Here is a 16,930-nt window from a genome sequence, read left to right on the forward strand (position 1 = left end):
TGGTTGGGGAACATTCAGATTTAGACCATTCAACTTGTGGAGAGGAGAGAGACAGGCCTGCAACACAGGCTGTCCGATACCATGATGCAAATCTTCCAGACATACAAAGGTCCCTTTATCAAAGCAGAAAGGCCCAATATTCCAAATGGAACAAGCAGATACTTGGATGCGGGGAGGAGGAAGGGGGATGGGGGAGTGAGAAACACAAATTCAAAAGCCTCTGTACACAATAAAGGAGCAATCATTTTTTCCTCTTAACTTCAGCTAAAAAAATATGCTGGAAGGAATCACTTACCATTCAAACTATTATCTACAGCATGGATTTCTGACATCACGGAGTTGTTTGTGCTGTAGCTTAGACCAAGCACCATTTGAAGATCTGAGAGGTTAAGTCTAGCTGTTAATTCTCCACTTCTATCCCCTACCTGCAACCAAGTACATTTGAATATATTTATTTGATTATTTATTTCCTCCAATTTCTAAAAATGTAACTATTGGTATCAGTCGCATGCTCTGAGCACCTATCCCATGAATCAAAATCAAACACATGGCAAGCATGTGTGTGTGTATACATATGCGTGCGCGTGTGTTCTCATTTTGCAATTGTGGGCTGAGGTGGATATATACATCTCAACCCACAACTGCAAAATGAGAACACACTGCTTATGGATTTAAAGTTTCTGTTCAGCATCTTAAAATCTGGTGTGCATTTAGGCAAAGTTGACTGATGCACCAGAGAAAGCGAAACAGCATTTCATAAGGTGACAGAAAATAGAAAGTGAAGAATTAGTCTACTGACAACTTATATGTTGCTATTTTTGCCAATTTTTGTTGATATTTAAGAAAAATCTACGAATGCCGTACCTTTTGCTTTCCAAGAATATTACACGATTACTTTGGGTTTATGGCCTTGACACCACCATAGTGGTGACATTTCCATATAGAAAGATTGTTCCTGAATCTTTTTACTAATGCATTAGGTGCAAACATGCACAAAGCCACAACTATTTTTCCTCTTCACACAGATTTACTGGGGCCCCTGTAAACTAACCCTGCCCAGATGACACTACTTTGACACAGATTTTTTATTTTCTTCCTCCAAACACAGCGTGTCATGCAGTCTGGATGTGTGACATGAGAAAGATCTTCAAGAGGAAAAGCCAACAGCCAAGTCATAAGAATGCGCAAGTCATACCTCTCTTGAAATTTCTAAATGCTTTTCTGCAAAGTGCATAGCTTGATCATGATTTCCTAATGCTGTGTACGCATTTCCTAAACTCCAGCATGCTCTTCCTTCACCAATTCTGTAATACATTTAAGCACATATTCAGTTGTAATCCCAGGTGGTCAGAATTTCATGCTGTAACTTCTGGGACAGAATCTGTTGCTGGGCCCAGTAAGCATAGGAAACTCCCATTTCAAACACCAAAATATTAAGTACATTATAGTCACTACTGAAAGACATTTAACCAAGTATTTAAACCATCTATTCAGTGTTCATTTAAAACATTTACTATTTAAATTAGGAATTTTGTGAAGGTGAGATGTTTGATTTTTTACATTACAGAACGGACAAATCCCTCCTTCAGTGTTGTGAACATTATGACTCAAATGACAAAATGCGGATAATGATACAAAGGACCCAAGAGTTTAAAAGTGCATAGGGACCACATTTTGTAACCCAGTTCATAAGCATTTTTTGCTTGAATTGTATTCTCTTTAACACTTGTCTTTCTCTACAAATCAATAAGCATAACATTTAAAAATTACAAAGCAATTTTAGTTGCCCTGAATATTAAAATACAGGGCTTAAAAATTATCTGCATTTAAAAACTATATCGTTTTAGTGGACTTGTCCTTTTCTTTCCAATTCATTCCTCCCCAGTGAAGGCACAAAAGCGTATCTATTGGTATGAGTAGGCTGCAAAATTATAGCAATCATTAGTTTCAAAGTAAAGATTGAGAGCTGCTGCGTCTTCCCTTAACAACCAACCAAAAGACCGACAGAGGTGGAAGTCAGTCTAACAGTAACAGTGATTCCATAAGTCACAGGCTACTCTTCATCTCAATGCACCTGCACAAAGTCTACCTTTCATCTCAGGATTCACTAATGTGATACCTTTAAGACTACCACTTTTTCCTCTGAAGGGTGTAATCCTATAGCCAATCCATGCTGGGAACTCGTATTGATTTCAATGCAAGTTCCATATACAGAACAACTATAGGAGACGAAGGGTATCCTATTATCCCTTAAGTTAAATATACAATATTGGCTCCAAAGGACTTACCTATCATTCAGTTCCTGAGCGATTGTAAGGTGCTTCAGATGATAGTCAATTGCTTTTTCATAGTCTTGGAGCAAAGTGTATGTATTTCCAAGACTGTAACAAGCCTGTGCTTCCACAGCTCTGTCTTTAAGCTGTCGAGCCAGTTGTAGTGTCTTCCTAAGAGAGTGGATTATTAGCCTCACAAAATCACTATAGGAAAAATTCTGTTCTCAGATCTGTCACTATACCTGTGCAACCCCACTGAAATCAATACACTTGTCTGGGTAAAATGGTAAAATCCAATCTTGGTTTTGCAAATTAGCTGCTAATAATCATCCCACAAGAGAATAATTACAGTTTTTCCACTTCCCATTTATCTCAAACCTTAAAATGGGGGAAAGTCCCACTGATTTCAATGGGAGGAGGACTGGACCCTTAAACTGCATATTCTAACTTTAGCCAGCTGCTTCATTACTGCATTATTTATGCTGATTTTCTTCACTGTATAAAAAAAAATCCAGAGTACAATTTACAAAGTCTGCTGCCAACTTTAGAAAATAACAGAAACAGTAAATGTTTAATCAATAGGAGTAGGTAGTGTTAAGATACTTCTGTAGCTATCAAGGCAGCCAATCCCTAATGCTCAACAAGCATTGACTTGATTGGTCAAACAGTTAACTGAGTCAGCAATGTTCAGGTCAGTTCTGCTCAGTTTTGAAAACATTAGGAGGCTTGGGCTTCAGAGCTGAAATCTGAACTCATATGTAGCCCATGTACCTAATCTACCGAATGCAGATACTTTAGCTTAATTTTCCTGAACTCTGTGCAGCAACTATATTTGCCTTGCTGTGCAGAAGATTAGCAGATAAAGGGATGTTCATGAATAAAGCATGAGTATACAGCCCACTATGCAAGACTGCCTTTGGCATGTTTCAGTTATTTCCTAATGCACTACAGATCTCAATACAAGTACTTAAAGTCTGTGGATCGTCATCCTAGAATTTGGTGGGTATCAAGGCAACATGCTTAGGACACAGGAGAAAGCTAGTAAAAGCATGTCAACAGAAAGCAATAACCTGTACTATGGAGAAGTGCCCCTTTAAATATTCCCTCTTACTAGAAAAGGTAGAGAAGACATACTACAAAAATCCAGACTTTAGGAAAGGCTGAACAGTCAAATGACTAGAAAATTAATTTAAAAATTCTGTTAAGCACTGCATAATTAATTCTCTCCCAATTTGTGTTGTAAGGATTATTATAAAGCAGTATATCAAATGCTAAACATTATTATTACTAAACAGCGGTAAAGACTTGCCTACTTTGATTATGTAAAAAAGGATTGGTACTATGTTTATATATAAGAAATAAATTAACTAACTTGTAGTATTCAGAAGCTGTTTCAAATTCACCCAAGAATATGTAGGCATTTCCAAGATTGCTGTATGCTCTTCTTTCAGCAGCTCTATCACCAAATTCTTTTGCAATTAGGAGACGCTGAAAAACACAGAATCTTACTGATGTACTCAGTTATTGTACTTCACAAAATTTATCTGCAAGAACACATTTATAGGGCTTTACCACTTCATATCAACATTTGTTTGTTCTTCAAGCAAACAACTCTTGAAAAGATTGTACAAGTGCTTGAATCCGTACTATTAAGTATCAATGAAGCATGGTAAGTTAGCATTTTAAAAGCCTACAGAGACAATACATGCATACAAAGGATCAATCAATCAACAGCTGAAAAATGTTCTGCTAAAATAAACAAAATTCCATAGAAGTACAGTCTTGTACCTGTTCATGGGCTATAACAGCATTCCTGAAGTTGCCTAGAAGGTAATGTGTATTCCCCAGATTTCCATACGCACGTCCCTGGGCTGCTCTATCACCCAACTCTGTCACTATTGTCAAGTTTTCCCTGATGAGGGGGAAAGAAAGAAAAAAAAATAAAAAGAGAGACCTAATAAGTTGTTCATAGGAAACTACAAGCCATAAAATAATTGGTCTTCCCATTACTACAAAGGAAAAGATTATTTTCCCTTTACTGGCTAAGTGGCCTTGACATAGCACTAAGCATTATCTAGTCTGATACCAGCAGATACTAGACTGTTTTATCCTCCGCAGGCTGGTGGGCTCAACTCTTGGAACAGGGGAAGATCATCTGCTCAGAACCTGCTAGCCAGACTCAAAGTACATCCATTCTCCTGTGACAGTTGTGGCGTTTCCAGCACAAAGTGGGTAAAGGTTACTTAAGGAAAGACCAAATGCCGACTCAGATCTGCTGATGCACAGGTCTTACCTTTTCATCTCTTACCCTGGTTTCTGAGCAGATGGCAGGGCCCCAAGATGTTGGAGTGACTTATAACAGGTAAAAACAACGAGAAGTCCTTGTGGCACCTTAGAGACTAACAAATTTATTTAGGCATAAGCTTTTGTGGGATATAACCCACTTCATTAGATGCATGGAGTGGAAAATACAGTAAGCAGGTATAAATATACAGCACATAAAAAGATGGGAGTTGCCTTACCAAGTGGGGGGGACAGTGTTAACGAGGCCAATTCAATTAGGGTGGATGTAGCCCATTCCCAACAGTTGACAAGAAGGGGTGAGTATCAACAGAGGGCTTGTTAGCACTACAAAAAGTAATTTTCCCCCTGTTGATATTCACTCCTTCTTGTCAACTGTTGGGAATGAGCTACATCCACCCTAATTGAATTGACCTCGTTAGCACTGACCTGCCATTTGGTACGGCAACTCCCATCTTTTCATGTGCTGTATATTTATACCTGCTTACTGTATTTTCCACTCCATGCATCTAATGAAGTGGGTTATATCCCACAAAAGCCTATGCCCAAATAAATCTGTTAGTCTCTAAGGTGCCACAAGGCCTCCTCGTTGTTTTTACTGATACAGACTAACATGGCTATCCCTCTGAAACTTATAATAGGTAGAGATAGATACAGTTGTGTGGTATTACAGAGAAGCAAATAGCAGGAATGAAACCAAAGCCACCCTAAAAAAAATCCCCAGGTATGACTCCTTTCATGTTTTATTATCTTATCCCAAAAGCCAACATATTGTTGCTGGTACCATTAAATGGTGCTACTCTATACTTTAGTTCACAACACTGAAGGTTTCTTAATATTTTAAGCTATTTATATGCTCCTAAGCTTCTTGAGCTAGTGATTTTTCTCTTTTCAGTCACAGCCTTTTGAAATCATTACTTACTCATAATAACCTGCAGCTTTTTGTAATGCAGCCTTTACTTCATCTGGAAGTTCCCCTGGATCATGAGTCCCAGCACAGGCTACATTTTTCCCTTTGGAGTGATACACATTTCCAAGATTATAAAGTGCTCTTGCTTCTCCAACCTAGAACACAATATCAGTATGTTGGAAAGATTCTGAAATCCTGTGCAGCTCTGTGCTGTATCAACTATTAGAACCATCAGGCAGAGAAAGTAAGTTTCTCAACTATTAATGGGGAGCTATGATCATTTTGGAGAGTTACACCCCCAGAGCATCCCAACAAAGCAGTTGTGCCTGTGCCTCTGGTGCTTCCACCTGTAATATCCTAAGTAGGAGCACTCAAACGTGCAGGTATCTTCATAATGTAAGTGGTTACATGACAAACCACTCAAGACCACTATACAAAGACTCATCAGTATGTGCTAGTACTTCTATAATTATTGTTCTATAAAATTACAGCCAGATTGACAGTAACTGAATGTTCACCATTCTTACCTTGTCATTAAGCTCTCTGGAAATATCTAGGTGCCTTTGACAACAAACAATAGCATCTTCAAAATTCCCAAGCACCTTTAAGGTGTTTCCCAAATTACCACTAGCTTTAGCTTCACCTAGTTGATCTCCAATGGTCCTGAAATTAAAAGAATACAATAATCCAGTAAATCCTGTACATTTGCAATAGATATATGTTCAATGCACTGTAAACAGAATTACATGGAAGGTTATTTCTCTTCATAACATCTACACTAGTATAAAGTGCACATTTCGTTCACAATTTATAAGGTTATATGTTTATTTTTCTTTTATAAATAAATTATATGCACACACACAGTTCAATTGTAGAATTCAGCTTAGCAGAAACTGGGGGACATTTATTTTAATTTTATTAGAACTGCTATTTACTACCTTTGTGTATGGTGTGACACTGCACCCCATATTCTTCATAGTGATATTAGTAGGATATAATTATATCATTATATTATGATGTATTTTATGCAAGATAAGGCATGTGAGGTATCACTGGAAAGGTTATGGGTTGCTGAATATGATTATCCTATTTGTATGCATGGATCATTTTTGTATCCGAAGTTATGAATATTGACTATTTATCTATTTCACAGGTAGCTATTCCTGGGCAACGCCCACTAGGCAAAATGCTCTCAGTCTAGATCAAGGGTGGCCAACCTGAGCCTGAGAAGGAGCCACAGTTTACCAATGTACATTGCCAAAGAGCCACAGTAATAAGTCAGCAGCCCCCCATTAGCTCCCCCCCACCACTCCCAGTGCCTCCCACCCACCGGCAGCCCCACTGATCAGTACCTCCCTTTCCCTCCCAATCAGCTGTTTTGTGGCATGCAGCAGGCTCAGGGGAGGGACGGGAAGGGGTGAAGTGGAGGCAGGGCCTGTGGCAGAGCCAGGGGTTGAGCAGTGAGCATCCCCTGGCACAGTGGAAAGTTGGCGCCTGCAGCTGCAGCCCCGGAGTTGGTGCCTGTACAAGGAGCTGCATATTCACTTCTGAAGAGCTGCCTGTGGCTCCAGAGCCACAGGTTGGCCACCCCTGGTCTAGACGGCTGGCTGGGAAGGGCCCATTCAGGTTAATGAGCCATTCAGAAGAAACAATAGGATTTAGGAGAAGCTTGTCTCCCACCTGGTGAGCCTTCCTGTGAACCTGCCAAAAACAGTGGGGGATGGATGTTGTGACTCTATAGGGACATGTGACCAGGTCACCTGGTGCTGGACTCCATCGTGGGATTTTAGTATTTTTCCCATTGACTGGCGTGGGAACCAAGCTTTGAAACACAGGATTCCCACCATATGTAAAAGCTATATAATGCAGGGGAGTGACATTATTGAGGTTCTTTACTGACTCCCACCCAAGAAGACTCCTGGAAACACCTACGAAACAAAGACTGAACTTGCAGAAGTGCTGGACCCAGACTAAAGAGATTTTTAGCCTGTGAATGGAACACCTGGGGATTCCAAGCTGTAAGCAAGTGCAGCTTGCCTCTTAAGAATCTGCAGCCTGCTTGTATCATCACTTAGGGTGAGAATCTGCTATTCATATCCAATCTATTTAGTATATTAAGCTTAGTTCGCGTATTTTGTTTATTTGCTACATAATCTGCTTTGATCTATTTGCTATCCCTTATAATCAATTAAAAAATTTATCTTCTGTAGGTAATAAATTTTTTTTTACTTTCTCTAATCCAGGGTGTGAGAATCATAACTTGGGGTGAAAGGCTGCTGCATATTCCTCTCCACACTGTGGGAGAGGGCGCATTTTATGAGCTTACACTATACCGTTCCCTGTGCAGCACAAAATGGAATAATTCTGGGTTTATACTCCAGAGGGGGTGTCTGCCTGTGGAGCTGGTAGGTACCCTAGCTGGAGCCTTCCCATACAGGGGCTGGTCAGAGAGCCTGCCTGCATTTAATTATAGCTGGATGTATCCCTTTGTGTATGTATGCTGGTGAAAGAGCAGGCTAGAGAGGATTCTGCAGCTTGTCACAGCAATACAGTGTAAAAGGAAGCCCAGGCTTGTGGGTCAGGAGGGCACATTGGTAACCCGGTTCCTGTTGGTACCCTGGAGGGGACCAGTCACATATGCCACAGCTTACTTATTGGTATGTTACACCAAAAAACCCAGGACCCTGGAAGATAATTGTGATAGTACTCTAAAGAAAGAGGGGAAAAATGTCAATGCAAGAAGCTATTTTTCTTCTGGAAATGTGAAATCTCTGGCTTGAATCTACAGTTGTTGTCTGCTGTAATTTGTCTTTGGGGGGACAAGGATAAAATCAATACAAATTAATGTGTCAATTCTAGATATCTTTACTATGCAAAGCTGGCAATGAATAGTTAGGTGTCACAACTTGGTGTAATAGCACTATGTTCACACCTTCCCCGGAACCTAAATTAAGGTCTATTAGAACATTTGTCTTCATGAGGGAGGAAAAATTTCAAATGCAACAGTCAAACATAATTATCCAGACCTCCTGCCCTTAAGGTATAATTTTTTTCTCACTGTTGTATAGGAACAGCTTCTTTAGATTATACTGCTGAAAACTTAAAATTTAAACATGGAAGTCTGAAAACTAGAAGGGCTTGGAAAAAAGAATCAAATATATGTAATGAAAAGCTTAAAACATTAAAAGATACCTGTAGAAACACCACATGAAATGTACATACTTCGTATATTTTAATCACATCACATTATTAGTTTTAAAGAGAAATATACTAGTGAGTTGTGTCTATTAAACAATAATGGCAGCTTAATTTTTGGAAAGTCAGGTAGAGTTAGCTTTAGAAACAGGAAAGGGTGAAGAACTGATGGATTTAAAGAGGAAGCCGTCACAAATCTGGCAACCCTACATCTCCCCAGTAAAGTGATAGCCAAATTATTTGCCAGAATACTAACCGCCACCCAATCTCCCACCACTAGCACATCAATGTCTCTAACAAGCATTAACAATGAATGTTTCACTGAACAAACCATTGCTCATCTTCACAAGAACAGAACGGAGATTGAGGATGTACCTAATGGAATACAAAATTACCTTGCAAGGGTTAAATCATGGTGGTGGTATTCCAGGGCTTTTGCATATTCATGCAGGTAGAAATAAGCATTGCCTAGCTGACTGTAAATAGCACTAAGTGTTTTTAGATCTTCTGTTCCAACCTGAACTGCAGCTTCAAAGAAAGACACGCCAGCTCGACAATCTCCTGCTTTACACAGTCGCTCGCCTTCCAAGGCCAGCTCCAGACAGGAAGCTTCCATTCTGCACAATTTGAGGGGGAAAAAGGTAACGTTCAGTCTAAATATAGTTCTTTCCATAAGAGCCTGAATTCTGAAGACATTTATGCACAGGAAGTTTCTCTGAATACTAGAAACCTACAAATACACATTAAAAACTCTCTACGTTTGTTTGGAACAAGGTTTCCTTATCACAAAGCAAGCATTAAGTTTACTACTATTACATTATATAAACTGGTGCTGGTAACGAATGTAGAATGTTCTACACAAAGTCAAGAGAGAAAAATCCTCTCTCAATATCTAAAACCAAAAATTTGTATATTGGGCTAGGTCTCAGCCAATCAGGGCCGTCCTTAGGAGTTATGGGGCCCTACGCAGTATTATTAAACTGGTGCCCTTATGCCCGATGGCAGTCCAGGCTTGCAGCCCAGGGCGGGGGAGGGACGAGGCAGGAAAGGATACTGAGACGCCCAGCCAGCCTCACGGCAGCGGAGACACTCAGTTCTCCGCAGAGACCCCTGTACCCTCTCTCATGCAGAATGCGCGGCGCTGGTGCATTTGGCTCTGTGAATATGGCCCATGCCTAAGGAGACTGCAGTGCACACTGGGTGTGCGGGAGCCGACCCGCTCTTACCTGCTGTCATGGGCAGTGGGTGAAGCTGCTGCTTGGGGAGGCTCGCATACACCTGCTCCGTCCCAGGCCCTGTCCCACTCCACCCAGGGCCCTCCCTCTCCCCACTGTCTCCTTCCTCTTTTCCCTCCCACACCCTGCTCACCCCCTTCCAGCCAAATCCCTGAACCAAAATGAAGCAAAATGACATTTGGAAGAAACACACTTCTGCAATTTCTTTCTAAAGAAAATAAAGCACGTTTTCCATTGATGCCAGATGGTGAAGACTGGATATGCAGAAGGTACCTAATTAAAAGCACTAAACTGGGAAATAAAAAATGTCAGTCACAAGTTTTTTGATATGCCCTGAAGTTTGTCAGAGATTTAGTTGCAAAAACTTTGTAGGAAGGGTGAGTCAGCTGTCTTGCTGAATACAACATTAAATATTATGGAATACATGATGCAGCTCTTCTCTGTTTTACATTCTCTTAATCAGTATTTCTAAACTGATTTTACATTTTAAATGTACTCTTAAGCCTTCATAAACTTATCATTCCAGATTACTACATATTTAACTCACTGAAACAAAGATGTTATTTTAAATTAATCAGTCACAGAGGTTTAATGTGTTTATAACAATGTTCATTGGTTTTAGAAAAAGGGAACACTAATTTACTTTGTGTGACCTCCATAACAGACATGTTTATGAAATTTCACCAATTTTGAAAAATGTGTTTCCAAAGATTTTAGGCATAACAAAGGATTTTATATCTCACTAGGTATCGATTTTGTTGGAGGGTTCTCTTAAAACTAGTTCATCAGCTAGTCAAAAGTAAAGAAAGGGAAACACTTTGTCCAGCTATCTAGAAGGAAAGGGGTGTTGTCCCTTTAAGGGCTCTCTTCAACTGGAGAAAGGGATGGACAGAAAGGACAAGACGACTTTGGAAGCAAGTTTTTTGTACTACAGTAATTAAAATTAAAATGTGTATTTTAGATAAGGGTGGTCTTTTGAAGGATTTCTTTTAAAAACTATTTTTCTGAAGAGCCAAGCATTTAAGGCTAAAGATGTTTGTGCATCTAAAAATCTATGCAAGAATGTTTTAGAGATGTGATTTTATAATCTTCAACTCACTAATGAAATATTTTTAAATCAAATTTTAAACTAAGGTCCTGTAGACCAACATGTTCTGAGTAAATATTACAGTAATGCACAACTGTTTTTGTCAGTAAATTCAGAAACTAACAGTATATACCCGAAAAAAGAAAAGGAGTATTTGTGGCACCTTAGAGACTAACCAATTTATTTGAGCATAAGCTTTCATGAGCTACAGCTCACTTCATCGGATGCATACTGTGGAAACTGCAGAAGACATTATATACACAGAGACCATGAAACAATACCTCCTCCCACCCCACTCTCCTGCTGGAGAGTGGGGTGGGAGGAGGTATTTTTTCATGCTGTGTGTGTATATAATAGGATCTTCTACACTTTCCACAGTATGCATCCGATGAAGTGAGCTGTAGCTCACGAAAGCTTATACTCAAATAAATTGGTTAGTCTCTAAGGTGCCAGAAGTACTCCTTTTCTTTTTGCGAATACAGACTAACACGGCTGTTACTCTGAAACCTTTCTCTCAGAAGAATATAATAGATGAGGCAGGGTGTTTTCTCTTCTCATTTATGCCTCCTGCCACTACTATAGCACAAATAAACAAAAAACAAACAAACAAACAAACAAGTCCCTCTTTAGAGCTCAGAAGTCTAAGTTTGCTTAGAAAATGTAACAAAGTGAAGAGAAGAGAAGCGGATTTGTTCAACATGGAATAAGGATTTTTAAAATATCCTGATTATACTGAAACCTATTTCCACATCAATATTGCTACCATGCAGAATGTGCTCTGAAGAGATAAAGAAGTGTTAGCCTTTTTTATACAGACTGATTTTCCAGAGATTTATGATATTTTGGCCTTATATAAAACCTTAAGGACTCTAAAATGCTTTACAAAGGTTATAAAAGTTCCAATATTTAGGTGAGCTAAAAAATTCTACAGTACTGTCAAAAGTATCAGCTGACATTTGGTTTGGGCAAAATATAAACTGATGGTTTCAATTTTAATAGATTTATGGTTTACAGTAGCTAAGAAATTAAAAAGGATCCAGTTTAACATGTGCTCGCTCATCTGATGTATGCTAGTAGTTAGTCAGTGGAACTACAATAACTTCCCCAGTTGAGGTTCTGTCCCAAAAAGACGATGTTTAATTTTAAAGTTAGATACCATAATTGCCTGCAAAATGTCATGCCTTTTTTTTAAAAAAAAAAGTTAACAGAGAAACATTTAAATTAACTATTGAACAAGTACATTCACTACTTTTTCTAATGTTTTAGGTACAATATTTTCCGACTCACTTCAGTGGTACTTGCCATTAGATGGCCTTGTAATGTCAATACAACTCTATGGAAACTAAACGGCACTGTAAAGAACAAAGTGAATCAACTACCCGACAAACAGACAACAACAATAGTATGTATTTCAGTTAAGGTTGTTTTACTCAGAAGAAGCAGTCAGATACTTGGAAGATGTTTCACTAATGTGAGCCAAGAATGTGAATAGTTACAGATATTTTCTGCATTGTTTACAATATAGCACTGCTATCAATTTATAAAGTAGTACAAAGTGAAGTTGCAACAAGAGTACATTTTGAGCTTAGGCCATGCACAAAGCAGCTTTGTTAGGAGAGCTGCAATAATCAAAGACCCCCTCCTTGTGCATTCAATCTTATAAACTGCTGAATTGTTAGTAATTACACATGAACATTTTCTACTGTTCCTCAAAAGACCCATACCCAAACAAGAATGTCAGGATTCTCCATCTAAAGTAGTATAACCACATTATTTTCAAAAGTATAGACATTTATATAAGCATTAAAAAAGGTAATATGCTAACAAATTCCAAAAATAAAATAGAATTCCATACTTTGGGAAAAAAAATCTGACAACCTGAAGTCTTATTCTGGAAAACCACTCACTAAAATATACCCATAACTTCTAAAAATTGTTCTTTAACTTGGTTTACAAAGTAGATACAACAGCTACTCAACACCAAACTGCCTTTCATCCCCAAAACTATCTTTCAGAATCTAATAATTGCTTATTCTCAGCATAACATTTTAAATGCAATTAAAACATTTTCTATTATTAGTGTTCCTTTCCATCACTAGGACAACCATTTATAACTCTTCATCCGATGTTCTCTATTTTTTAGTATTCTGCACAACTGCAACATCATGCATTTCTAGGCTAAAAGGAAAACTCTTTGGCCTCCGAGTTATTTAAAAAGGAGTACTTGTGGCACCTTAGAGACTAACAAATTTGAGCATAAACTTTTGTGAGCTACAGCTCACTTCAGAGCTTACGCTCAAATAAATTTGTTAGTCTCTAAGGTGCCACAAGAACTCCTTTTCTTTTTGTGAATACAGACTAACACGGCTGCTACTCTGAAACCTGAATTATTTAAAGTTTTTATTGGGTAGGACACTGACCTAATTAAACGTCAAAACTAGATCTGAGGAAATTAGTACACAGTACTATAAAAGCTCAAAAATATTAGATAACATTTTACCTAATCTGGGAGGAGAGTTTAAGCATGGAAATTGCATACAGCAGCTAGTACAGTTTATTATATGTTCACACCCTAGTGACGCAGAAAACATTTAACACTCAGGCAAATCTCCAGTACAATGAGAATTAATACGTCAAAACACTGAAAAGCAAAATCACTAACACTGGCAATTAAAAATATCCCCCAACACCAACAGCTATTTCACTGGCATTACTAAAGTGCAGATAGATATCAAGGCAAAACACTGAGCTGAAGAACAGTTAATGTAACTTTTATATTATGAAACACTGATTAAGGAATTAGTAGGTAACAAAACATTTTATAAAATCTGAGCAGGAACAAAGTATTTTGAAAGCTCCACTGGATTGCTTTTCAGGAGAACCAGAGTAGTGTAGGCCATAAGTAAAATGAGTTAACTAAATTGTACTGTACCTGGTAGTCTTTGACATTCCACAACTTAAGCAGAGTGACATAATAGACATACTTAACTTTTGTAATTAAATACAACCTATGCCTGGTAGCTGGCAAAGATGAAGAAGAAAAAAGGTATGTCAACCATGGAGTTCTTCCCAGGCCCAACTTTCCAGACTGGATATCCATAACCCACAGTACTTTTATGTTTTGAGAAGTTGAAGAACTGCTATTTGTTCCACAGAGCCATCTTCTTTCAATTTATTGCACAGTGTACGTGTTAAACGTTGTTTGGGAAACGCCAGAAATGATTATGTACAGTATGTCATACCATCAGCAACAAAAGATTTAAGATTTAACACACTTCATTGGGTAATCTTAACTAATCCTATCCCAAGAGGTTCTCTCCGGGCACCTCATGTTAACTGACACATCCAATTAACTTGACGTGTAGAAAATATGGTGCTCCTCAGTACTAAGACTTACACAATCACTTAAGTTTCTTTAGATTTTAACTTGCAATGGACTTTGTACTAGAGTTTCATATTCTTGAGAAATAAGCAATGTGTACTGCTTGACTTCAGTTCTATAAACTGAAATCTAGCTATCACTACCTTCACAGTAAATGAACATTTAGCTTGGATACTGTGATGTATTCGGGAATTATGCATTAAAGCCACAGAAAAAGGCACAAAGAGGCCTGAGGCATACAAGGGAGATATTTTAAATGGTTTTTCTGTTTTATATCACATTTTCTTAAACTATTTTTTCTCTGCTGTCATACATCCAAGTAATTTTACACTATATAGGTTCCTTAGCAAATAAAATATTATTTGATGAAACATCACCTCGTCAAGAAACAAAATACAAACTTTTGACTTTTTTTAGTATGTACCAAGTGAAAGATAAAACGGTTATTAACCTTTCCATAAGCGTTGTTCTTTGAGATGCACATGTCTATTCCACTGTAGATGTGTGCCCTGAGTACAGTTGCTGGAAATTTTTCCCTCAGTGGTACCGTCAAGTCAGCTCTGGCACCCTACTCTTGGACATCACCGAGTAAGAGCATCTCAAATGGAGTTTTGGCATCAGGGGGAATCTCCACAGGTTCCAAAAGGGCCACTGCATTGGAATAGGTAAGTGACCACTAGGCCAAGTGCGCCATGGTACTCCTGTGCCAGGGACCATGGTGGGGTAGGGATGCGTGGAGGCGTGGCAGAGTCTACTCCTCGGATGAGAAGAATACAACCCAATTTCCGACTCCGAAAACAAGCCTTCTTCTGGGGACCGTGGAGGTGAGACTCCCACTGGTGCTGGAGATTACTGCCAGGGCGGGGAGGCATGCATCAGGGCCAGCTCTCGACGGTACCATGGGGCCCAGAACCGGATGGCAGCTGGGTGCTACGTGATCCCTCCTGCCCGCAGGCCCCGGCACTGCCGACTCTTGTACTGCCAGCGACGGCAGTACCAAGAGGGCCACCAGGTCTCTGGCCACAGCGAATGCCTCCAGAGTGGACAGAACCACAACAATGCTGATGCCACACTGTCCCTCCAGTGCACATGGTTCAGCACTGCCTGCATAGGGGGTTGAAGTCAACGGTGCCACCTGCAATGCCGACGCAGAGGAGTGGCCTGACTTAGGTTGCACTGCACGCTGCTCCCCATTCTTGGACTTCTTTGGTGTCGGGGAATGACCCATCTCGGTCAGCTGCTCCTTGTATCTCTTTCTCGGCACTGAGGATGGCGAATGGTGCCAGGACTCCAATACAGTGGGAGGAGCACTCTGCATCAAAGCTGATGTGCTCGGTGCTGAGTTCAACCAGCTTGGCTCAGAGGAAGGTCTGAGCACCGTTTTCATCAATAGAAACTTTAACCTGGACTCCAAATCTTTCTTCATATGAAATTTAAACTTGCTGCAGATCCGACAGCGATCCCTGATGTGAGCCTCATCAAAGCACTTTAGACAGCTAGAGTGCAGGTCACTCAAAGGCATAGCCTTGTTGCAGGAGGCACAGGGCTTGAAGCCTGGTTACCGAGGCATGCCTCGGCACCAGGAACGGACGAAACTCCGCTAACTGATGGAGAAGCGCCAATTATGCTATCTAAACTAAAAAACTGTTACTAACCTTTTCGTAACTGTTCTTCGAGATGTGTTGCACATGTTCATTCCGCTGTAGGTGTGTGTGCACCCCGTGCACAGCTGCCGGAAATTTTTCCTCTAGTGGTATCCATCAGGTCAGCTCTGGAGCCCCCTGGTGCCACATGCTCATAGCGCCAGTATAAGGGGCTATGCTGAGCCTGCACTCCTCATTTTCTTCTTACTGACCACTCCAAGAGTGGGGCCGTCGGGTGGGTCTTGGAATGGACATGTGCAATACATCTCAAAGAACAACAGTTACGGAAATGTTAGTTAACCGTTTTTTCTTTTTGTTGGAGTGTTTGCCCATGTCCATTTCATTGTAGGTAACTCACAAGCAATTGCGTTGGAGGTGGGCTCAGAGATCAAGGACAAGCCAACTGTAGTACTGCGCGGCCAAAGTGTGAATCATCTCTGGCCTGCTGAGCGATGGCATAATGCATCGAGAACGTGTGTACTGAAGACCAGGTGGTGGCTCGACAGATGTCTTGAATTGGAACTTGAGACAGAAAAGCTGCAGAACAGGCCTGAGATCTTGTGGAATGAGCTGTCAGGTTTGGTGAAGGGGAAGTCCCTGCCAGGTCATAACACGCTCGGATCATGATGTGATCTAAGACAAAATCCTCTGTGCAGATACAGGGAGGCCTTTCATCCTTTGCCTCAGCTCTTCATAGCAATAGCAGAATCTACAGAATAGCTTAGTCCTTTCAATGTAGAATGCCAAAGCGCACCTCGTCCAAAGATTGCAGGCACTGCTCTCCTCTGTTCACATGAGTCGCCGAGTAAAAGACTGGGAAAAAGACTGGTTGGTTACAGTGGAACTGGGACACCACTTTCAGAAGAAATTTTGGACGTGGATGTAGCTGGACCTTATTTTTAAA

At 39.9% G+C, this 16,930-nt stretch overlaps 1 protein-coding gene across 5 annotated transcripts in view; it reads right to left on the reverse strand.

Moving 5' to 3' along the window:
* Positions 1-16,930, reverse strand: part of GPSM2 (G protein signaling modulator 2) — a 56,156-nt gene that overhangs the window by 12,070 nt on the left and 27,156 nt on the right. For all 5 annotated transcript variants that reach the window (XM_084638035.1, XM_084638033.1, XM_084638036.1 and 2 more), the window contains 8 exons: positions 9,075-9,296; positions 6,012-6,147; positions 5,497-5,639; positions 4,062-4,185; positions 3,646-3,761; positions 2,289-2,444; positions 1,196-1,304; positions 296-425 (listed from right to left, as the gene is read on the reverse strand). In XM_084638035.1, coding sequence (XP_084494161.1) covers positions 296-425; positions 1,196-1,304; positions 2,289-2,444; positions 3,646-3,761; positions 4,062-4,185; positions 5,497-5,639; positions 6,012-6,147; positions 9,075-9,295 — 1,135 coding nt within the window. In that variant the 5' untranslated portion in view covers position 9,296. The remainder of the gene's footprint in view (positions 1-295; positions 426-1,195; positions 1,305-2,288; positions 2,445-3,645; positions 3,762-4,061; positions 4,186-5,496; positions 5,640-6,011; positions 6,148-9,074; positions 9,297-16,930) is intronic.

Source organism: Lepidochelys olivacea (assembly GCF_965140295.1).
Source record: "Lepidochelys olivacea isolate rLepOli2 genome assembly, chromosome: 8".
In the NCBI taxonomy this organism is placed as follows: Eukaryota; Metazoa; Chordata; order Testudines; family Cheloniidae; genus Lepidochelys; species Lepidochelys olivacea.